The 26,163-nt window shown below is 39.2% G+C and overlaps 1 protein-coding gene across 4 annotated transcripts in view; it reads right to left on the reverse strand.

The window, feature by feature from the left end:
• The window catches only part of GATA6 (GATA binding protein 6), a 33,791-nt gene extending 8,160 nt beyond the window's left edge, over positions 1-25,631 (reverse strand). Inside the window, exons 1-6 of one of the 4 annotated variants that reach the window (XM_069957709.1) lie at positions 25,564-25,631; positions 20,295-21,213; positions 12,642-12,808; positions 8,552-8,677; positions 7,086-7,179; positions 5,466-5,575 (exon numbers count right to left, since the gene is read on the reverse strand). In XM_069957709.1, the coding sequence (XP_069813810.1) occupies positions 5,466-5,575; positions 7,086-7,179; positions 8,552-8,677; positions 12,642-12,808; positions 20,295-21,168 (1,371 nt within the window). In that variant the 5' untranslated portion in view covers positions 21,169-21,213; positions 25,564-25,631. Of the gene's footprint in view, positions 1-5,465; positions 5,576-7,085; positions 7,180-8,551; positions 8,678-12,641; positions 12,809-20,294; positions 21,214-21,455; positions 21,592-21,960; positions 22,020-25,563 lie in introns of those variants that run through there. The other 3 variants (XM_069957707.1, XM_069957708.1, XM_069957706.1) reach the window with 3 other exon arrangements.
• Between the last annotated feature and the right edge of the window lie 532 nt (positions 25,632-26,163).

Here is a 26,163-nt window from a genome sequence, read left to right on the forward strand (position 1 = left end):
TGCACAACTTGGAGTCACCAGAGTATTTGCTTGGGAGAGCCAGTCGGAGTGTAGAAAAAGCAGCAGGAGGTGGTGTGCGCTGGGCTGTAGTATGCTGCTGTAAGGCGGCAGTGAGTTGCTGGATCTGCTGCGACTGTTTCTGGATTTGTTGCGCCTGTAAGGCGACCACTCGGGCTACTTCGCGGATATCAGGTACCTCGCCGGGATCCATGGTTGGAGCCTACTGTAACGTCTGGAGTAGTGGATCCACCGTCACCAGCGATGGCACTAACCTCACCAGGGAGCGGAGTCTAAGGAGCCGCTGGTTTTCACCAGAGCCCGCCGCAAGGCGGGATGGACTTGCTGCGGCAGGCGACCCCCAGGTCGCTACCCCTGGCTTGGTTGCTAGTGACGGCAGGCGAGGCGTGGCAGGAGCAGTAGGCAGGAGATGGTGCTGGCAGAGGTCTGTAGGCGTAACCGCAGGTGACAGGCTGAACACAGGAGCAATGAAGTGACAGGGGAGCAGGAACCAGGAACAAGGACTAGGGACCAGGTAGCGGATAGGAATCAGGAACAAGGACTTGGGACCAGGTAGCGGATAGGAAACAGGAACAACAGGGGGCTGGGCCAAACACTATGGGAAGCATGTAGAGGCTCCAACACAAGGGACAGGGCATGCTGGGATTTATAGGGAGTGATTGGTGCAACTAACCAATTAAGGGCGGACTGGCCCTTTAAATCCGAGACAGCCGGCGCGCGCGCGCGCCCTAGGAGGCGGGGACGCGCGCGCCGGCCGGCACAGACGGAAACAGGAGCGGAGGAGAGGTGAGGCGCCCCCAGGGGCCGAACTAGCAGCAGCGCCGGGTCCCTGCACAAGGACCCCGGCGGCTGCATGGGGCAGGAGGAGGTCGCGGTGGCGGCCCGGAACACGGGACGCCGCCGCGGCCGTGACAAGCAGCCACCGCTAATCAAATGCCGAACGATCGGGTTCTGATGGACTCCAGCATGCTCCAGGTTCGCTCATCTCTAATAGCCCTATAAAGTATTTAGACATTTTCATGAACATGTTGCATATGCACTAAAGTGTACAAGAACTTGTGCGAACTAGGATCTGACCTATTATCTATATTTTTTTCTATTTGTGTTCCACAAGAAATATAGTCGATAAGTTGCTTAACAAAATCTGTTACTTTAAAGGATTCCAAGCTCAAACTTCAAGATAAATCTGTGTTTTCCTTCTCTGAGGAGTTCACAAAGCCAGACATATCAGGCGTTCTCTGCTAGGAATTCCATGCAGCTATACTTAAGTTGTCACTGTAAATTATGGCATCAAGATTTGCAACAAGGATCTAATAAGTATGGAATTACAGTAATTGGCCAATAATATAAAGTCCCATGGTGCCATTTGTAGGTAAATTCACCCCACCCACCCACCCACTTAACCTAAAGTTAAGACTCTCTGATATCAGGATTGTATTTTATGGATATAACTGAAGAGTTTAGCAGAAGATTTTTTTTTTTATTTGTTTTTCGAAAGAAACCTACTTTTCCAGCATTTAGAGATATGCTTTACAGCAAGCTTAATGGACTAAAGAACACAACAGACAGGACCTGTCTAATTCAGATGAGCAAGAAAGGCATCTGGGCATGCTCAGTGACCTTTATAGAGGTCATTATATAGGGAGAGGGGCACTGAGTTATGGGCAATAGCTATTGTGTTTACCTCTGTTATCTTTATACTGGTGTCACCTTTCACTGTACTCCTGCCTATGTTGATAAGAAGGACACTGATGGGAAATGATCTGTACGAACAGGAAGTCTCAGCTTAGTCTTAGGGGCCTATTCCACGGGAGCGATAATCGGCGGAATCGGCCCGATTCGGCCGATTATCGCTCAGTGGAATAGAGAAAACGATCAGCCGATCATCGGCTGATCGTTTATTTAGGGCCAGACCTAAAATCATCGGTCCCCCACCGCGTATCTCTAAGGTGGAATAGCGGTGCGCGGTGGGCGACCGAAGATTTGAGAAGCAGCATACATTACCTGGCAGGGCTTTTTCTGCGCTCCGTCTTCCTCCCCGGGTCCCATGGCACAGCATCAGCAGCTCCAGAGCGGCCTGACTGAGCTGTCAGACCGCTCAGACAATCACAGGCCAGGACTGCCGCAGCCAGTGATTGGCTGAGCGGTCTTACAGCTCAGACAGGCCGCACCCGAGTGGATGCTGCGCCGCGGGACCCGGGGAGGAAGACAGAGTGAGTGGAGGAGAAGTCCTGCCAGGTAATGTATGGTGCAATGGCTGCAAGGACATCGGTAACGATGTCCCTGCAGCCCTCGCTCAACGATCATCGGGCCGTGGAATAGGCGCAGTAAACGAGCGCTCGTTTACATCGTTGATTGGGCCCTGCTCGGCCCGGGGAATAGGACCCTTAGGCCTTGTGGCCAGAATGGCAATCTACGGTACTTCAAGATAATTTTACAAAATAGAGAGTAAAATTGAGAATTGGGAAAACATCACGATTTCGCACGATAATCGTCCTGTGTAATAAGGCCCTTAGAACATGTCTGAGGATTTATGAATTAAGCCACTAATCCTATCCTATATTAACTCTATCTGTAGACAGCTGTTTTAGGGTTGTTGCTTTGTCAGTAGGGGGCAGGGTGCTGGCTGGCTGAAAAAGGGCTTATTATTCTACTTCTCCTTTAGGAGAGCACCATAAAGGGGTGTGAATACATATATGTCATTTATGCTTGAAAGGAAAGCTACCCCCAAAAGGTGACATCAGAGAAAAGCCAGAATTACCAGTGGATTATAGGTCTCCACATGCTTTTAGCTCCTCAGTACCGATGGGCGCAACAACCCCAAAACAACTGTTACTACCCCTTCTGGAGGACTCAATGGCTTGGCTAATAAAATCCCCAGTCATATTCTAAGACTTCTTAATGGAGTCAAGCCTTGGCTTTATAGGAAAGCCACCTCCAAAAGGCAGTGTCAGAGAGCTGCATACTATCCCCCATAAAGATATTGAAATCTTCAAGTGAATAACAAATGTAATACTTTTTAATGAGTTTTCCCTTGGATACATAGTGAAGCGTCACCGTGAATAGGATAGGGTGTGTAGATGAAATATCTGTGGTATGAAGATAAAATTGCTGACACCACTTTCTAGTGAATAGATCTAAGCCAGAGTCTCTCAGTACTGGGAACTGTTTTGCAATAAATCCATTTAGTGCCCTAAACAGTGAATTCTTTCAGAATTCCTCTACTTTTACTCAGCTCTGTTATATATATATATATATATATATATATATATATATATATATATATATATAATATATATATATATATATATATATATGTGTGTGTGTGTATTTTATATATATATATATATATATATATATATATAAAATACACACACACATACTGTATATCATACTGAGTATAACTAGCAATTAATGATTTTTATCAATATAATAAAACATTCCCTTGTTTCTTCTATTGTCTACATGTGTGACTCTTTATATTCTGAGATTTTTTAAAAAGCTACTTTCTGGTTCCCACAGGAGTAGAATCCCTTATAGTGTTATGGTCAGTGGTTTCTGTTTGCTTTCTGTTGTGTGAGTCACTTTGCTGATGAGCACGTGAAGAACATATACTCAGTACTTAAGCTTGCAACTGAATGCCTTTAGTTCCAGGAGGATTCAGTAACAATTAAAGATGAGCGAATCGTAAAAAAGTCGATAATTCAAAATTCGATTTGAATAGCTCTTGATACTCGTATATTCGAATGAATATGGAATCCCATTATAGTCTATGGTAGAAAAATACTTGGGACCTGGAAATCAATATTCGACTACTAGGAGGTCACCAAGTGCACAATGACACCTCAGGAAATTATGCCAACACCTCTAAAATGCATATGGGACAGCAGGGGAAGCATGCCTGGGGGCATCTAACACCAGTGATGAGCGAACATCCCAATTTTTGGTTCAGATCAAGAACACAAACAAAAAAAAAAATGTTTGTGATAGGTTCGTGTTCACCGAAGATTCACTAACAAATTACGAAGTAGAAGCGTACATTTCGGTCTAGCGGTATGCACTTGCGTAGTATCAGGTCAGGTGCAGTGTAAAATACGTAATAACAAAAATTAACGACAACTTCAAAACAGTAGTAGCAAGATAACAGGTATTATCCCGCAATCACAGTATACAGCCGAATACAGGATATATAATTGTTTTTTACAATAATAAAATGAAAGAGCCGTTCACCTCCTTTACAGGATGCAGACTGCGCAAATCAGTAGCAGCAAGATAACAGGTATTATCCAGCAATCACAGTATATATCAGTAGATATCTGAACACACTGCTTGTCTCACAACAGCTTCTAAATATATGATTTTTATACTTTTTGGGGGCCCTTCCTACCTAACTTTACCTAAAAGCTTTCTCTCCCTGGTGAACAGTCTGTCTCTCTCTAGCTCCAACCAGCAAGTGACACGAATCTGAAATCCCCTATTCTTATACTCAGGAGGTGACATAGTTTAACCAGCCAATCACAGTTAGAACTTTTTTTTAAGTCCTGCCTATTCCTTGTGCCTGTCCCCCCCCCTGCATGTTTATTGGCTGGAAAAAAGTGCCAGGGGATGTGGGAGGGCGAATCGAATTTTTACTGCATTATCGTTCGAATAATAGAATGCAATCGAATAGCGTGAATAGCGTACAATTTGATCGAATACTATTCGCTCATCACTAGTAACTAGGAATGGTCCGAACCGAGCCATAGGCTGCATCCCAGTTTTCCAGGCGGTCCTCCCGCTGTATCCACCCGCTCCACGGAGCGGGCAGACAGCGGGAATCTGATGCCGAGCGTTCGGGTTCATACGAACCAGAACCTCAGAGGGTTTGGACCATCCCTACTAGTAACAATATCTTCTCATCTCATTCATCCTCGGCCTTTTTTTTTTTTATCATGTGAGAACCCCCTACAAATACGACTGTAAATGAAAGAATCATTGATGTCCCCAAATTCATTGGAACCCCCTGTTAGAAACATTGGGCTATCAGAACACCAACCTGAAAGGAAGTTACTGGTCCACTCTATATCTAATATACTGAAAGTTCTATGTTTATAATCAGTTATAACACTGAATCCAAGCATCTACTCCACCTTAAAAAAAGCAAAAGCCCCTGAATGATGAATGTGCCAAAGTTTGCAATGTGTCTATGAATAACTGTTAGTGCTTTAACATAAAAAAAAAGTTGTTGCCCATATAACCATCAGTTATGGACTTTACTTTTAGATACAACTTAATAAAATCAATGCAGAGTCCTATTTTTATATTGGCTCGGTTATGACTGCTGATGTTCTTGCATTCATGCTATCAGACATTGAAAGCTAAATGTTTGCGGAGATAACTTCCCCAAGATAAGATAGTGAGAGAGATAAGACACTGTTGTATTCCTAGGTTATCATTCTGACACTTACCCCAGAAGCCGTGCTCTGATTGTTAGGAGAACCGCTCTTTACACAGTCATCAGAGTTTGTGGATGATGTGGTGGAAGTCGGAGTCATAGGGATTTGGTGGTTACCAGTACCTGTACATGACATATGGCACCATAAGATTTTTATTCACATAGCAAATAGCTGCTGTATAGATTTATTAACTATGACACATAAGCGTTAGCCATACGCCTAGAGCTGAGTGCACAATACCAGCTATGATTTAGATGGTTTTGAGAATTTTGTATGTATGTTTTTCCACTTTGGCCCAGTTCTTCCACTTGCATAAATTTTCAAGGTATATTCACACAAGGTTTTTGAGGGGAAAATATAGTCATATATTGGTAATTACAGCCGTAAATAATGATTATGGTCATTATTTACAGCCGTGATTATCAAAATGCAGCTGTATTTTCACCTAAAAAAAAAACATTGTGTGAATATAGCCTCAAGGTTTAGTACTATAGGGACTTTTCCTTTTTCTCTTCCCTGTAAGATCACTTGGAGGTTCTGAAGGCAGCAGTAAACCATTTTCACAGAAAAAGCAAAAAGACAACTTTCTGTGGTGGTGGTGGTGGCAGCCACATTTATGCTGAGTGAAGTACATCAATTAGCCATCACTAAGGGTGCCTTTACACAGAGAGATTTATCTGACAGATTTTTTTAAGCTGAAGCCAGGAATGGATTTGAAAAGAGGAGAAATCTCAGTCTTTCCTTTATGGCCTGTTCTCTGTTTATAGTCTGTTCCTGGGTTTAGCTTCAAAAATCTGTCAGATAAATCTCTCTGTGTAAAGGCACCCTCAGGGCATCGCTTTATTTGTTTTTTAACTTTTTACATTTTTAAGCAATAATTTCCTTACTATGTTTAATTGATATTTATAATAGACTGTGATCTATGTCTGACCTCTTTAGGCTATGTTCACACACCATTTTCTCATCCTCATTTTTAGCTGTAAACTGTTTTTGGTCTGTTTTCCAGCCATTTAAAAAACTGTGGGTTGACACTAATTATTTTGATCAGTATTTAGTCTTACTTTTGGTCAGTATATTTAGCCAAAACCAGGAATGGCCCCAGCACAGAAAAAAAACTATTAGGCTATGTTCACACATAGTATTTCTGGCAGTCTTTTAGTCAGCATTTTTTCCAACCAAAACCAAAAGAGGGTTGAAAATGGAAGCTGTGCAAATCTTTCCATTATAATTTTGTTAGTTTCACTCCTGGTTTTGGTTGAAAAAAGACTGACCAAAAGACTGACAGAAATATTATGTGCAAACATAGCCTTATACTGACAGAAACACTGGCCAAAATACTAGGTGTAAACCAAGCATTTTCTGTGGCGTACACCTGCTATATCCCTCACTCGCCTTTTGGGCGGGCAAGGGGGGCGCATTAAGGTGGGGAGGGGGTGTGGCCTTTCGCTCCCACTCGCAGCCCACTTTCATCCCAGCCTCAACCCATTGTACAGTAAACAGTGCTCCCTGGCAATCCATATATTGCCCAGTAAGGTCAACTTTAGAAATATTTTTTTTTTGTTATTTTACTTTTTTTTTTTAAATTCATTACTTTGCAATTTACTGGCGCCATGTTAGTAACATATGACCTACCATTACTAGAGGAGGACTTTGACTTGTTTAGATTCTTTGGCTTTCGTTTTCTAGTTTGGATTCCTTCTTTCTTCATGGCCAGCGGTCGCGGAACCTGCAGAATCAGGAATACAAGATTACTCTTCAAAAGGTTCTGCTTATTGCTACTTAAATGGTTTCAAATCAATATGAGTTAATGCACTTCTATAACCAAATGTTCTGTTTTTGCAAAAAAAAAAAATGGACTGATCAAGTCACCTTGTTTAGCTTAAAGGGGTACTCCCGCATTTTTTTTAAAATCAGAAAGTGGCAGAGATTTTAAAAAAAATAAAATAAAAATCTTCCAGTACTTATCAGCTGCTGCTTATCCTGCAGGAAGTGATGTTTTATCCCATAGAAATCCCCATAGAAAAAAATTTCCTGCTCTGGACAGGTGGCAGCAGACAGCACTGTGTCAGACTGAAAATAATACACCACTTCCTGCAGGACATACAGCAGCTAAAAATTACTGGAAGACTTGAGATTATTTTTTAATAAAAGTAAATTAAAAATCTTTGGTACTTTCTAGCACCAGTATATGTGGAAAAAAATAGTTTTTGCTGGAATACCACTTTGGGCTATGTTCCCACTTTGTAAGACACCGGCCGTTCCGTTACCCAAACGGGTCACGGAATGGCCAGTGTCAGAGAAGATCATCCCGGCCGGTACTACAGGATCTTTACTGCCGCTGAATTCAGATGCAGGCGCATTCTCCGCTGCGCACAATGGAGCGTGCAGCCGAAGCCGCACACTCCATTGTGTGAACTGAGAGGGTTTTCTGCAGCCACTATTCAATGAATAGAGGTCGCAGAAAACATGCCAGTTTCTTGCGGCGCCGCTAGGGATCCTGGACGGAGTGTACACTAAGGCCGGGATTCCTTAGAAGGAAGCACTACGTAAGTTCTATAGTAATCACGGCCGTTCTTACAACAGTCGTGATTATTACGAAACTTACGCAGTGGGAACATGGCCTTAAAGAAGTTCTATATATTTTTTCTTTCTCTTAATAGCCCTAAATGAAGATTATTAAGCATGCTCAAATTTTTCGCCCCTTGTCGCAGTTCCATTCAAGAGGGGACAACATCACTTACACGCCTTAAATGGCTACATATAGAAAGAGCTATTTAAAGCTTATTTGTATTAGTAGCTGCTCGCCGTACATAGTGAATAGAGGAGGTAAAGCAGAGGAGTACAGGCTGTGTTAAAGTTTTTAATGAGCTTCTACAGAGCGTGCTGTACAGACCCCAGTGGTCCAGATGCAATGCCTAATAAACATAGAGGAATCCTAATAATAAAGTATATGGAAGAAACTCAACAAATACTTAAATAGGTAACACCTAGTTTCACATTTTATTATTATTTTTTTTAATCGCAGTTAAAGAATTAGAACCACACATACTACGTATTGTTTGTAAAAGTAAATGTAACAATGGAAAAAAAAATCTTACCCCATGTAATTTCATGTACAGACCACAGGCATTGCATACAGGCTCCCCCTCTGTATTCCTGCGCCATAGTGTTGTAGTCGTTGTATGACAGTTGGCACAAGACAATCCAATTCTCCTTGAAGAAGGCTGCATAAAAAAGAAGATAACTTCTGTAAATGTCAGATTAAAGACGCAATCATTACATTTACTGCCAGGGTCTTAAATATTTCTCATAAATCTAATTAACAATTGTAAAAAAAGAAAAAAAAAGATCAATGCACCTGTGTGTAATAATCTATTAAGATGTCTTATCTCCAGCTATAAAGTTAATGGTTGTTTTTAAACGCCAGAGATAAAGGTACTTATAAATGTAGTAAAGGAGAGATAGTGACTGATGTGGATTCAGTATTGCAATGAATGTCTTATGCCAGGGATGGGGAACCTTCGGCCCTTCAGCTGTTGCAAAACTACAATTACCATCATGCCTGGGCAGCTTTGGTTTTGGCTTTGGCTGTCCAAGCATGATGGGAATTGTAGTTTTGCAACAGCTAGAGGGCCAAAGGTTCCCAATCCCTATCTTATGCAATAGGTTACCCAGAGGGAAAGCAAAACCTGGCCCAGCGGGCATACAAAATCCTAATATATCCCTTTATAAGTAAAGGCGAGATGACTTTAGTGAATGTCGGTAGCCAGATAGACCTATTGGGGGAGATTTATCAAACATGGTGTAAAGTGAAGCTGGCTCAGTTTCCCCTAGCAACCAATCAGATTCCACCTTTCATTTCTCACAGACTCCTTGGAAAATGAAAAGTGGAATCTGATTGGTTGCTAGGGGCAACTGAGCCAGTTTCACTTTACATCATGTTAGATAATTCTATGCCTATATCCCCTATAACTCCTCTATTTAAATACGGCAAATCAGGAGGACTTAGGTTTATTTCCCCTTTAATGTGGTGACTCTTGGTCTGTCAATCTGTCAGAAAATGATGGGCCATAAAAGACTAGTAATGTAGGTAGCAGCCGACCTCTTGTTACACATTAATAACTAGGTTATATTTCACAAAAAGTAGACAGCTTGTTGTGAAGCAGAGAATAATAAATGCCATATGGACAATGCACCATCCCTTCTTAATCTGTTATCAAACTACAAGTGAACTTTTGGCAGCAAAGTCCACATTACAAATAAGCCCTTTATGACTCCATATCCAGCACTTTGAAGCCAAGGTACAGCAGCCTCATATTAAAAGCAGCCATATAACAAAACTAAACACAGCTTTATGAGTTCCAGGGTGTACAATGGACAATGACTCCCTCACAGAATGAAAGGCAAATGGGTATAATAATAATAATAACAATAATAATAATGGCAAAGATACAAAGGGGCATATTATATAAAAAAAATAAAATCTTAGTAAATACGGGAAATAACTTGACCAGCTCGTCAATTAGAATTTTTATGTGTTATTCTATACGGCCATCATATAACCATAAACTGCTCACACTTTGGACAAATAATATGACCCTAGAGAATAAGGAGCCGGTAACCTTGTTGGCAGCTTAGCCATTGTCCCCATGTATGCAACTGGTGAATCAGAAGGTTAGCTCCCAGTGATCGACACAATAAATAAGACTGGTGGCTATGCAAGGTTCATAAGGCTTATAACCATGTGGTTTTTCACAAGGAAACCATACTGATTTATGTGTCAGAAACCAAACAGTGTCACCTCAAAAACCCCACTCCCATTCATTTTAATATTACAGTATCTCAAAGAAAAAAGTGAAAAAAGTGTTATCACACACACACACACATATACACACACATACATACACACGCACAGACACACACACATACATATAGACACACACATACATACAGACACACACATACATATAGACACACACATACATACATACATACACACACACATATAGACACACGCATACACACATACATACATAAATACACACACACACACACACACACATACATATAGACACACACATACATACACACACACTCAGACAGACACACACACACACACATACATACACATAGCTGTCACGTGGCAGTCTAGGTCTTTGCGAGAGGAGAGTTTGACATCTGATGTCTCCATAACAGAACAGATCACCTATACATATGGGTGCTGGGGTGTTGCTTACTACTGGCCATAAGTGATGATAACAGAAAATACCACTTATATGAATAGGACATCCCTTTTAGATGAGGTGTGTGTACATTTTCTACTTTCCAGTAATTCATAAAGCGTCCTTGCTTTCAGGTTGTAAAGACCTTGTGAAGTTTGCTGTAAACTGTTACTGCAAATATTTTATATTGTAGCTTCAATGGCATTTTCTGTGTCAGCCATATGGTAATGAATGATGTCACATTACGCAGATGTCAGGTGCATACAGGGAAGCTCCTCCCGAAGGTAGAGGCCAGTGAGAAAGGTATTATAGACGTAACTAACTATACATCTTTATGCTTCATTCTCCGAGACTAGACTTAATTCACATCATGCATATGTTACCATGTTTATAGACTGTCATGGCCAGAAAAATCCCCAAAAGTTGTGCTATTGGCATATATTTGGCTGGGATACACTAGGTACATGAACACATTTGGGACAGATCATACATACATTTGCATCCTTCTTACCATAGATATGGCAGGAGTATTCTAGCCTAAAGTCCACACCTTCAGCATATGAACATTTGGCACAATCAGATGGAGTAAGCTGCTGCCAGGATCCTCTGGCGTCAGCTTATCTCTCTGAAAACAAATGGATTGGGCAGTTGAAATCCAACATGCGGAATCATTCCCTCCTCCATCATCTGGCAGGAGCACCCCCATATATTTTATGCAGTCAGCTAAGTTGGTGGGTTTAGCTGACTTTTGACTAAATAGTATTAAGACATTCGCCATAGTGAAAACTATTATCTCAGCACCTGGTGTAAATGGTCCCTGAATTATTCACAGATCATATCAGCTTATACAGGAGCCTTTGAAGCTTGGCACATGCACCAACTAGTTGCTATTTTCTCCATTATACTGCCATTGTATTTTGCTGCATGTGATCTCATGGAACCACTGGTGTTGTGAAGAGAACACTGTACAACATGGTTAAATTAAGTTTCAGATTTTGTGTCCTATTTATCTCTGCAATACTATGCAATAATAATTATAAATCCATAATCATAATCCTTAAATTGCCCCTGTATGCACAGAACCCCATATACTGGGTAGTTTTAGCTGAACACCAAATGTTTCTGGACAGCTGGTACAGTCCAGTATTGATCTCTAATAAATTCATGTACCACAGTGACTGGTCCAGGACAGCAGTCTGGAAGTGGCAGCTTATAAACTATACAGGCCACTGTTCATACACAGCGGAGCACAATGACCTGGATGCTATTTTACTATAAGTGGGACAAAGAACAATGACCACTGATACATCATTATACAGATAGGCCTCAATAGACCTAACAATGTTATATATCTATATTAGACATTGCTCAGTACATTTTAAGTATTAAAACAAAAGAAGCCCCTATTGCATGGTGTGTGTGTGTGTGTGTGTGTATATATATGTATGTATGATGTGTATATATATAAATACACATATATTAATGTATGTATGATTTGTGTGTGTCTATGTATGTATGTATGTATGATGTGTGTGTATATATATGTATGATGTGTGTATATGTATGTATGTATGATGTTTGTGTGTGTATATATGTATGATGTGTACATATATATATGTATATATGTATGATGTGTGTGTATGTATGTATGATGTGTGTGTGTGTGTGTTTTTTTATTTTTTTACATAAATAAAAACATAAGAGATAAGAGATGCTATGTATATATTATTAGCAAAGGATGTATATATATATATATATATATATATATATATATATATATATATATATATATAGGGCTATCTAGATCCAGTATGTGTGGGAGAAGATGAGGAGTAGATGGCAGGAGCCAGCAGACATCATACATGTGTATTGTTGGGATATAATAAATCGATCTCATGGTGTCCATGTATATAACAATGTGTCCCCGGCATTATACACGGCAGGAATAACGCAGGAGCTGACTCACCACTCGTTTCTGCGGTTTAATGAGAGGTCGGCTCAGGCCGTTCATCTTGCTGTACAGGCCGCAGGCATTACACAGGTAGTGGCCCGTCCCGTCCCGTCTCCACAGCGGGGTCTGTACTGAGCCACAGTTCACACACTCGCGGCTCTCGGGCAGCTCGTCCAGCACATCTGCGGGGAGAAGAGATGTCAGTATACGCAGCGCGGATCCGCACCTGCCTGCACACCGCTCCCTACAGCCACAACATACATAGAAGGAGCATACATAACAATAAAACATCACACACACAACCACTGCAGGAATCCATCAGATCCACAACTGTGGGACTACAAGGCGCAGCATACCCTGCCAGTAGAAACTTATCCTGACACAGGTAATAATAGCATGTAGTTTAGATCGTACGAATACAAGCTTATATTTGTCCCTGAGCTTTATGAATATCTTATAACGCTCCATAATAAAGAGATATCAATACAAATACCTAAAACTACCTAAAACCCGTTCAATACAATGAGCAAGAAACACATAATAATAATAATAATAATAATAATAACAACAACCATGATAGATATAATAATATAACCTGATCAACATAATACAAAACAGGAAAGGCATAATAATTATAATAATTTAACCTGATCAACACGATAGATATAATAATATAACCTGATCAGCATAATACAAAGCAGGAAAGACATAATATAACCTGATCAACACAATACACAGAGCATGAAACATATAATAATAATATAACCTGATCAACGCAATACAAAGAGCACGAAACATATAATAACAACCCGATCAACACAATGCAAGCAGCATGATATATATATATATATATATATATATATATATATATATATATATATAAAATTTATTTTTATTTTCATGTATTTATTCATGTCAGAGCCGACTCCGATATCACAGTTTGTATTTTATAGTGTTTTTCTTTAGCATTTTTTTTTTTTTTTACATTGAAGGAAATATTCGGGGCAATGTTAATGGTAACATGAAGCCAGCCATGGATCAGCAGATTACAGCCGTAATTTACAGTGTTTGAGTCTATGTTTGCTCTTTTATTATATTCCTGAAAAAATTGGAAATATAGGCTCCAACAAGCTTACTTTGTTTTAACTTTGGCAATCTGAAACGTTACAGACACTTCAAGGCCATTGGAGTTAACCAGCAATCTGTGAAAGCTTTGGATGAGTCTCTGCCATATTGCACAATGCAATGACTAATAACAGAGAAAGAACACGAGTTAAGGTTTAAACCCTGCGGATCTACAAGAAGCTGACCTTTCGAGCAGTAAAAAAAGTCATATTCACTGTTCAATGAAACATTAACCTAAAATATGACTTCACTCTCTTTTCCATAGTTTTTCCTTCATAATTCATATGAAACAAATTAATATTATTTGTATCTGTGTAATAAATTCTGCCAGTCATGTTATTTTTTATATTTTATTATTTTTATATTATTTTTTTATTTTTTTTTCGGAATTGTTCTAATTTAATATAAATAGGATAATGTAATGAAATATATAGTAGAGAAACACTAAAAATAAAGCAATATATAGTATTAGTATAGTAATATATATTAGGAAAACAAAATGTAAATGCTATATTCTCCATGTATTAGGCTCCAGAGCAGAATTATCCAGCAGCAAGTAAAACATTCCATGAAATGATATAATTGTTTGTGCTAAAGAACAATACAAATTGCTGTCCCTGCTGTGCTGTACACCCAGAGCACAATCGTCCTGTAAACTGCAGGTTGGATATTTAAACTAATATTATCGGAACTGAAAGGAATAAATAATTTTCTGTAATCTTCCTCTCTAATCTGTAACTAAAAGCAAATATTTTGTTTTCCATTGTCTGTTCCCTTGATCCTGGCTGACTGGAAGAAGAATCTCTCAGGAATTTTATGATAAACAAACTGTCAGTGTGCTCCACATCAATAACTCTCTGGAAGTGGCACTATAGTGTGCAGGGTGCTCAGGCTGATGGGAGGAAGCTGGGACAGGGAAATCATTATATATATATATATATATATATATATATATATATATATATATATATATATATATATATATATATACATATCCTTTCATTCTGCACCTCCCTCTCTAGCAGACTGTGGGAAATCTAAAGGTTACACATTAGGGTATTTAACAGCTACCGACAGGTGGCGACCTCTAATACTGGGTACCTCTTATGTTTATGCCTTAGACATTAGATAGGGAATGAAACAAATAATGTTGGTATTTTAATTAATTTTGCTAACTTGTAAATCTAGATAAAAGATAAAATGTAAATCTAGTAAAGATAGAAATCGTTTTTACACACACACACACACACACACACACACACACACACACACTGCCAACAGCACTTTACAATTGAGATAGATAGATAGATAGATAGATAGATAGATAGATAGGAGATAGATAGGAGATAGATAGATAGATAGATAGATAGATAGATAGATAGATAGATAGATAGAAAAACCATGTTACTGCCCACAAATATTCCTATTGAATTCATGGGATTATTACTGGATAGGGTTGTCTTTATCCAATGATATAGTCATTCAGCTGAATGGTAGGACAATCTCTAGTCCTTATAACTATGTGAGTAATTCATAGAGCTCGATTTATTTTTGTGTTTTTTACATTGTATATTAATCTGTATACAAAGACATTGGGGGAAAAAACTGGTTTGCTTAAAAAGGTTTTTAAAAAAAATTACTTAAAGCTGCTATTTCTTCTGTAATTTAAATACTATCATCATTGTGGATGATATAAAAATAATGATAATAATAATAATAATAATAATAATAATAATAATAATAATAATAATAATAATAATAATCATTGTATAATGACAACAGATTCTTCCAGCTGTTTGCATATTGCCAGCAATGTAGGTAAGTGATATGATTATTCGGGTTTCCTTGGACTATGTACAGTATACATATGAGGTATGTCCATGTGTGGTGGATATACTGTAAAAGTCTGTAACTGTTCCATATACTGCACAATCCACCTCATTTACATATTTTATCTTTAAAGTGAAATAATTTAGCCTCATGCTATTTATGTCACAACTATAACTAAAGTGGTGGCATATATGATCCTGGATATAGTCAGATAACTGAAATGAAACTTACATTGTCTACTTTTTATTATTATTATTATTATTTTTACTGGTGGGAAATTATACAAATTGCAGGAACAATGTTCAGTTAAGAGTTGGATCTGTATTATATAGTTAAAGAGCTTTGATAAAGTATCCCTGTAAGTCAGCTGTCACACAGCAGTACATTGATCAGAATTCTACACCAGTGTTGGTAAGCCAGAGGAGTAGATTCTGCACAGAAAACTGTGATGGAAAGATTTGCACATCTGTGTTTTGAACTATTGATAGCTTTGATGAAAATATTGCAGTGTGACAGTGGCCCAAGGCGAGATTTGGGCTTCCATCAGACACAAATTTTGCAAGGCTGAAGAGGTGTCACAAAAAAACACCCAAAAAATGTTACTCTAGGGTTCCTAGGAAAATAAATAGAGACATGGCACCCACAAAAGACATGGCCAAACACAAAAGCATCATTGGGGTATAGTGTTTCATATTTCCCTAGTGACTCTAAGCTAATTTATAGCCGCAAGGTTTTTGAGCCCCCCCCCCCCTCTCGCTCCCCCGCAAAAAAAAGCCATGTGACAATTTTGGCATTATTATTGGTGTTCTTTGTGTGTGGGTTTTTTTTTTTTATCTTCCAAAATGTTAAGCGTGATTCCACCCCAAAGCAGATCTGTCATCAGCGTACACTTCTCTAAGAGCTTGTTCACATATCTCTGTTGTCTTTCATATTTGCCATCCAGCTAATTAGCACTGGCCAGCACAAATAACAGATGGTCCGTAGCTCCGACTAGGTGCTCCATGTCACCCTATTGGGCAACAGATGAGACATTGGGTGCAAAGGATATAGCTAGTGATATCTGGCGTCACCATCCATTTCCATTGAGGTGGTGCCAGGTCACCCAACATATGTCAACCCCGCCTAAGGGGAGCATGGTATGGGACTGGTATGCTCTCCTATTTTTTTGCCAAATATGAGTGTTCAGAGAATACACAGGACACATACTGAGACAGAAAACATGCTATTTACCAGTATTAACCAATCACAGCTCAGTATTTCTCAGATTGCTCTGGAAAATATAAGCTAAGCTGTGGTCGCTATGGCCGGCAAAGAAAACTTTTGGGTAGAGACATTTTTTTTTCACAAATCTGCCCCATAGTTTATGAGTCTGGTATATTGACGATGTATACACAGCAGTCCATCAATAACTGTGAGGAGGGAGAAGAGAGAAGCTGGGAATACACCAGACTCCTAAACTATGTGTCCATTGCTTTCTCTGATCTTGCACTGATCCGATTTTTGTTGTATTTTTTTGCACCAGATTTTATAATGTCTGGCTTACACAGCTGTGTAAGTCAATAAAAGCCAATGAAAACACCAAAATTGGCACATTGGTGTCTTCTTGGCTGCAGCCAAATGTAAGCTGGGAGTCAATGGGGAAATAGGAAATCCCATACCCACATTCTTAGGTTTTATGTTTTTTTTCAGGGCATCTTGGTGTTTTTCTTCACCTTGACAGTTTAATAAAATTGCGGCAAGCCCTGCGTTTGGCATTTCTTTCAAATATTAGTGGGATTTTGGGACTTTGGGAACATAGCGAGGCAAGGCGGCCATCTTGTTATAATCACAGCTGCCAATAATGATGTAGATGACTTTTCACGGCTGTAATTATAACAAGATGGACGTCTTTCTCTGCTATCTTCCTGAAGTGGGTGGGCCTATAGGTGGGGAAAAACATCAGAAAAAAACGCCATGTCTATATGCATATTGGCATTTTTTCCGCAAGTCTTCAATAAAAATCCTAGAGTTACATGATGAAAGTATTACATGACCTATACTGAAAAAAACAAAAAAAAAATGCAGTGGATAAAACCCCATAAATAAAAATGCCTATAATAATTTATACTAAAACGAGAAAACGTCAGAAAATTCAGTTTTCTGTTGTAATTTTAGCCTAAAAAGGCCATGCAAAACATGTCTCTGAAGAAAGCCTTATAGTTTTTCTCTGTCAACTCTTTTCCTGGTTTTAGAAAAAAAATTCTGAGAAAAATGTGAACCAATTACTGTCTAACAATAATGTGTTACTTTACTGAGACATTCAACAGTCCACAAGATTGCTTGTGCCTCAATATTACTCTTTGATATGTTCCGCTCTGTAGAATCAGCTGGAACCCTTTGAATTTAACAGGTAAACTGTCCCCGATTTCCTAGCATCACCTTTTTTGTCCACAGCAACCAATCAAAACTCAGCTTTAATTTTACTAGAGCTGGATGAGAAATGAAAGCTGCCCTGTGATTGGTCAATATGGGCAAATATGGTTGGTTGTGGGTTTCCATTGTGAGGTTTTGTTCCCTGAACCTTTTTTTGCACCATTTTGTTGTCCACACAGTTTTCTGTCTTTTTGCTTTTTGTCAGTTTTGCAGCAATTTGTGATCCAATTAACCACTTATTATTTTTATATGATTGGGTATATGTTACCTGGCCCCAAATGAGTGGATATATGTTAACAGGCCCCAAATCAATATTGCCTGAAATGAATATATTATATAACAACTTACACATAAACAGCTTTCTCTGTCAACCTACCCATAAATATGTACTCTTGGCCCAGATGAGAATACATGTATATTTCAATGGGAAAACCCAAGACTGGACCCTTAAAGGGGAAGCCATTACAATCTCTGACCACCCTCATAATGATAGCTGTGCTGCGGTGGTGCTCAACAGTACACAATGAATCAATGAAGTCTTCAATGTGTATCCAAAAAAAAAAACTGTTGCACTCACCTATCCAAAAATATATTTAAAACAGGTAAATAAATAGGATGCTGGCAACACTTTGTTTCAATTTTTCCCATATTTAGATGAGATTTGTAAAACACCAACCAAAATATTCATGTCCAGTGCTGACCATAGACATATTCAGGCAGAATGTTTACATACTGATTTTTTAAGCCTTGTTTTGGGTCATTTTTAAGTTGAAAATAGCTGGAAAAAAATAACAAAGGCAAAAAGTATCAACAGAAAATGGTGTGTGAAAAATGATGTGTGAGCATAGCCCTACAATGATATGGGGCCTAGCTGACAGGCTACTGATGGCCTGCTGTCCAGGTATAAAAGGGAATTGTCAATGTTTCCCCTGGGGATCAGAGGTGTCTTTTATACTTGGGAGGTGATTCTTTCCTCTCTCCATTTAAACAATGTACACTTCAGTTTTTGCCCCATGTATTAGACCAAGTGATAAAAAAAAGTCTTTGCTAGCCTTAGATTTTGGCCTAAATAATTGTGTTATTGTTAGAATATGATCATCTGTGCACGTTTGTATTTTTATTATTATTTATGTATAAAGTGCTCTTCCAGATTCCAGAGCGCTGTACAAATAATAATTATTAATAATGTATTTATAATTACTGAGTGTGACAAATGTGACAATCCTTTTGCAAAGGGGACACCCCTCAGTCTTACCATTATAGATGTCCTACTCTATGTGCATTTATAGGTCTCCTTTTATTCTCTTATGTCCATTTTTTAGGTGTCCATTTATGATCTGTTCCAGGCTATGTATTGAATAATTGCAATTATTTTTTTTCCTCATTATTACTACTTATAATATTATTAATAATACTGCTGTTACTAATAATAATAGTAATCATACCTATTATTAACCTGCCACAAAGTGCATGTTTGCTATGGTATATTAGTGTCCTGCAATGATAGCATGGTCTGTCAATGACAGCTGGAACCATGAGTGCACTCAGCCATGTGACACATGGCAGATTGGAGAAGCAGTATCTCTAGATGGTGATGCAAGCCTCCAACCCTTCTGTTATTCTAGGGGATCCACTAGAGAGGTCTTATCAATCTGATAAGACAGCATGACATGATAAGGGAGCAGATGAAGAATGTCCTGTCAATGAAAGTTTACATTGCTTCTGGCTCCACTCTAGGTAACTTTATACATATTTAATCCTCTTTACTACTCAGTAGGCAACATATAACTTCAAGGCTGTTGAGGAACTACTAGAACCAACATGCTTCCTATGGTATTTAGTTTTATCTCACTAACATGTGTAAGTGTAATGTATAGCTGACATTATAACAGGGATCTGAAATGAATATGATGGATACAGCAGGTTCTGCAGCTCCAGCTGATCGATAATATGATCAAGCATTTGCTATCAATACCAGTAGTATCAATACCTTTGGAAATTATTGTGAATCTACAGTCTCTTTCATCTTTAGAACAGATTTACAGTTATAACATTGGGCAATTTCCTTTGACCATTGTGCAGTATCATTTGCCTAAGCAGCTAGGTGTCCATTATGCAACTCAGCATTGGTTTAACCATTAACATAAAGCACATTGACAGCCATTTTGTACAAATAGACTATGACAACCTGACATCAAACATTAAAACGCCAGTTTTGTAATATTGATTGTAATTGTGAGTTATAAACATAGGAAACAAGTGCTACAGTATAGATGCCATATGCTATGTGGATGGCCTTACCTCCAGGATGTCCTCTCATGATAGGTCCAGGTCTTCCCTGAATACTGTGAAGCATGAAGTTGTCAGAAGGTCCAGTAGACCAGGCTGAAGTCAGAGGTGGGGTCATGTAAGATGTGTAGGGATTATGGTAAGATCCAGTAATCGATCTAGAAAGAGGTGTGTATTGATCTCTGCCATTGACGTTGATGGCATTGTTGTAGCCAGTGTCCCTGTTGCTCCCATTGGCCATGGGTGGACTGGGAGAGTAGTGGTATCTGCTGGACGTGTGTGGACTGCTGCTGCTGTATGAGGAGGTCTCTGAGGTTGGTTGGGACCACACTGAGTGACTGTTCACAGAGTGGGAGGCCTGGGAGGGTCCGCTCCCTTGCAGATAGGAGATGCTTGTGAGCATGGGTCCAACCCTGGTGGTGGGCACATAGACCGGAGAGCTGGCAGCGGAGTGCATGAAACTTCCCGGGGATCCATCGTAGCTGACTGGCCCCTGGGCCGCAGTGATGGCCAAGGTCTGGTACATGTCCCCCTGGGGTTCAGCCAAAGCCCCAAACCTGGAGTCTCTGCTGGGCAGGATCAGCTTGTTAATGTGATCCAAATCCCTAAAGAGAATGATATCTTCCGGGGTGGGTAAGCTGGAGAGATGGTGGCCAAAGTGGTGGGCAGAGGTGGGCGACCTGCCCTCCTGCACAGGGTGGCTCCTGTCCTGGTCAGGCTGCTGGTGCTGGCTGCTGCTGGGCTTGCTGGAGAGCAGGTCTCCTCCTTGAGAGCTGGGAGATGGAGAGGAAGAAGAGCTGTCAGTCCCTTTCACTTTGATGGGATAGAAGGAGCCCCCCACACTGAGTCTCTTGACATCGGACCAGGTGTCCTCAGGAAGGTCCATCCAGGTGGGAAGCTGGAAAGTAATGGGGACTTGGAGCCTGGAGTCCTTTAAGCACAGCCCATAAGGAGGATATATGAAAAGGAAAAGATACAAGCACAAGGTTAGAGAACAACTCAAGACAATGAAGTCCCTTTAATTCAATTAATTAGGCAACTTCTAGACAAAGGCAACAGATCAGACGTGGACTCTGCATAATAGGATCAGACTCATCTACACAATCATGGAGGATTATGGAAAGTCCACCAGCCAGGCTACAGGAACCATCTAGAAGCCAGCACACCATATACCATGTGTAGTAGACGGCTCTGCTGCTCTCTCCTTGTGGAGGAGTCTTCCATCCACACACTCTGACTCAGTCCTATGGGAGGGGAGAGTCAGGGGAAGCCAATCTTCTGGAGGGTGTCCGTGCCAGTCAGCACCATTTACTCAGGGCCTCCCAAGGTTTACATTTGGTTACATGTTCCAACACACCTTAAGGATGGCAGCTCTCCACTATCAACATTAGGAGTCTCAATGAGAGTGCAGCTCCCCTATATCCCTGGACTCTGGTGTGAGGTGAGGTCTCACCTGAGAGTGAGGAACAAGCAGGAAGGAAGTGACAAGTGTGCAAGGCACAGGCAGCTTTATCTCACTACTACCACTTTAACCCATAACTCCCTATCACCTGGTGTGTGCGCCAACCAGCACTCAGATCCTGGGCATCTCTGGAGACACCAGGATTCCTTCTTACAGCTAGTGTAGCTATATAGTCACTCTAAGTATCCTGCAGCCTAGAAAGCAATAGAGACGTACAAACCTAATGCAGAGCTGTGTCCATGGATCCTGTGAGTGCAGAGTGACAGAGGCAGAGGAGAAGGGTGGATAGAGCTGTGGGAGCTCCAATGTTAGGAGGAGGAGGAGGAGGAGGAGGCGCCTCTCCCAGCTCTGCCTGAACACTGCAGCCACTCACCACTGGACTCCTAGAGCTCTGAATAAACACTGCTCTCCCCAGGGTGCCAGTCCACATGCCCCATCCAGTCTGACTGCCAGACAGTGTGTGTATCTAACCAACGAGGGGCTACACAAACACCAGCCTCTCCTCCAACACATTAATGACTAATGATCAAAGCTATTATAATAGCTTTACAGCCCACTTACTGCTGCCCCAAATACTGCTAAACATACATATGGCACCGAGACTGGTCAAATATACATCATATATCATATATGTCATCAGTCAGAGAGTATTTTATTACAGCCAGAACTTTAGGCTTATTATGAAGAGAGAAAAAAATGAGAAAATGATTCACATTGCATATTATGTGTAATGGTTTCCAGTGACTTGTACAGGTAAGTGCATAGGGATGGCCACCTTTAAGACTTCTGGTTCCTTGGCACCTGGACGAGCTGCAAGTATGTGGACATAGTGACATGGTGCACACTATATACAGTACTGGGGTTATCTGTAGTAGATCTGTCACCAGAGCCATCCATAGAGTTATACTGGAGTCTATCTGTTTATATCTATTCATATCGATCATGGGCATGATACATTGCTGAGGTGTAAGTATGATCAGCACAAGTTCACAGGCATATATATTATATAGTATATAACACAGCCTGTACATCACATCTAATATACATGTCATCACCAATGCGTCTGTCACTTCTTTCTAGTTTTCTATAATAAATCGCGTTATATTTGTTTCTATGATTTTTTTTTAAACATCGATTTTTATTATTTATTTTGTCTCTATTATTTGGAGTCTTTCTATTCATGCAGCTTCATTGTGAAGGTCTTTGCATGTTGGCTGAAATTGATGTAAAACAGCAACATAATACAACAAATGAATGTTATTCTGTAGTACTGTATTGTGTTAGATAAAAGTGACAATAGGAAACCAACAATTTATTCTACAACAGTCAGTAATATCCGAACCATTCTATTACTATTATAATGTATCCAGCAGACTGCGGTATATAGCACAATACATTTGGATGTAATAGTTTATTATATTTATGCAATAGAAACAAATCCTATGAGCCTATAATAAGTAACCTTCTCTTTATGGATGTGGATTACTTTATACTTCCTTTTATCTGTTTTATTTGTAAACTAAAATTCTTTACACAAACAAAACCGCATAATGTGAAGTCATTTCAAGTCCTGGACTTGTATCTCGTCAATCCGATAATTTGATTGATTATTCCCAAACACTTGCACATAGCCGGGTATTGTTTCTTCCCTAATAATCCACATCGAAGGAGACATTTCCATATAGTCTGGAGAGAGGTAACTCACTCACAGGAGGAATAATACACTAAACAAGTGCCAAACAATAGGATTATTGTATTCCTTATTTCTAGATTCCAAAATACAATCAGTAGGTAGATGGAGGGCTCTCACATTCACACAGGGCATTCTCCTCCAGGGTCTGGCTGTTACTTGTGGAATAGTGTAATGGTATAAAATATAATAATAATAATAATAATAATAATAATAATAATAACAACAACAACAACAACAACAACAACAACAACAACAACAACCACTCTTGGTGCTGATATTGCCCTAAAACCAATGCCTTTGACAGTATATACTGATGCACACATTACCCAGCATGCATAATTGGTTATCAGTCTCAGAACCTCTGGACCTTTTTAACCCTTGGGTTTCCAGGCCTATATATTGGACAGTGTGTTATTTCAGCACAGACCATGTTACCCAGAAGACCACAAGTTTACTGTTTTACCTTTATGTGGCTTTTAGTATTAGATAAGGAGAACAAAAAGTCTGTATTCATGTATCTGCTGGGCATGTATTTAATAATATATATATATATATATATATATATATATATATATATATATATATATAACAAGTAAGATGTACACAAGGTATAACATTTTTATATTTATCACGAACATTTTAATAGTAGTATGATATCTTTATAAAGGTCTGTACAACTGTACAATACCTAAAACAATCGGGGTAAAGATGATACAACTGTTTCCAAATAAATAATACTACTTGTTATTATTATTATTATTATTATTATTATTATTATTATTAATAATAATATTTATTATTATTATTATTAATAATAATAATAATATTTATTATTATTATTATTATTATTATTATTATTATTACAAAAATAACTACTACTATTCCTACTACTATTACTACTTCTATTAGCTTTACAGGGCATACACAGAGTGAATTACATTAGGACATACAGTCCTGTCCATATAGGCTTGCAATCTTAATGGATTTAGTGGTAGAATGTTAGTAATTGCAATAATAAAATAATAATAGTAAAAAGAATGAAGAAAACAAACAAACAAAACAAACAAACAAAAACCAAGGAAAATATGCACATTTTACATCAAGTACATAATAATAAAAAAAAAAAAAAAAATCATTGTGAGAACTTTATGTAAAGGGCATCATGTTGTTTTGTGTTATAGATTTGTTTTTACTTTTAAAGGTCATTTAATGCTACATGTGTAACATGACAAATCTGTATAAAGAATGGTATTCCTTGTACATTCGGTTCAGCTAGGAATAATAATAAATAATAGACTGTGATGTGATGCGACATTCTAGGAGCTGATGTCGCACAGCACTGGAACAGTTTATTAAATATAAAACCTATAAATAAATAAATAAATTAATTAGTAAATAAATATTTGTCAACAATCTCCTTGTTGCGCAATAGAACAGCAGGGTCTGGAGAGGTGGGATAGGGCAGCAGGCAGTAGTGTCGTCTGTGTGTCTGGATCCATGCAGCCCAGTGATAAGTGCTCTGCTGCCCAGTATGCCTGGCTGGTGACCCGCAGTCTTATCTGCACACCCCATCCATCCATCCATGTATAGTGAGGGCTGATTACAGTCTGTTTACCAGCAATTACCATATAGCACATATAGAGACAAATGTCCCCATGATGCTAGTGGCCTGCTCCTCTCCAGGGCTCAGCAGGAGCCCAAACTAATGTAATTGTCACCCTGGCGCTGGAGTCTATACCTGAGCCCTGCTGGGCTGGAATTATCACTTATCTCTTCTCACAGACACCAGACCTCCACCACCTATATACAGGTCTGGCACCTCTTCCCTCCTCTCCCCATCACCAATCATCTGACGAGTCTGATCTTCTAAACTTCTATATTGGCACATATATGTTTATCCAGTAGAAAACAAGGCACGACATAACTGAAATATTATTATTTTGCTAAATTAGTAAGTTTATATTTTATGCAGATTTTATACATATTATTGAAACTCAGATGCACTAGATGATATATATATATATATATATATATATATATATATATATATATATATATATTCTAGTGCATCTGAGTTTCAATAATATGTATAAAATCTGTATAAAATATATATTTAGTAATTTTACCTGTAAATCCTGGGTTCTGTATTGCTGCTGCGACAACAGTAGAGGCTGCAGTCCTTCTGATAGAGAGGAGGATGGCTGTCATTAGGTCTAGGGTACAAGCCATTCTCCTCCATGCTGTGTTTATATAACTTCTTGTACTTTATACACTGCAGTCAGGCTGATAAGAGCTGACTCCATGCTATGTCTCCCCCTCCTCCACACATACTGCAGATACATTTCTTTTCTTTCTCTTATTTCCCCTTTTCTTCTCCTTCATCATCATCTTTACCATCATCATCATGTAGTTCCCTGGGATTGTATGCAGAATCTGTTTGTCAGTTCCAGTAATGTTGATAGATGATAATACTGTACATACATTGACAATATATGACATGTGTATGTAACATATGGGGCAGAATATATTGTAAGGGTGACAATGTAAGAGTTGTACATATAATGCACAGCTTGTTACTGGGATGTAGATAATGAAATCCTAGAAGACAATGTCAGTCTGTGGTTACCATCCCAACAGTAAATGATTTCCAGTCACAGGCTGATAAGTGCATGGTGCTATGTGATATGACATCTAATGTAGTAAGTGAGAGGAGAAGATTGTCAAGC

This window comes from Dendropsophus ebraccatus, chromosome 2 (assembly GCF_027789765.1).
Source record: "Dendropsophus ebraccatus isolate aDenEbr1 chromosome 2, aDenEbr1.pat, whole genome shotgun sequence".
NCBI lineage: Eukaryota > Metazoa > Chordata > Amphibia > Anura > Hylidae > Dendropsophus > Dendropsophus ebraccatus.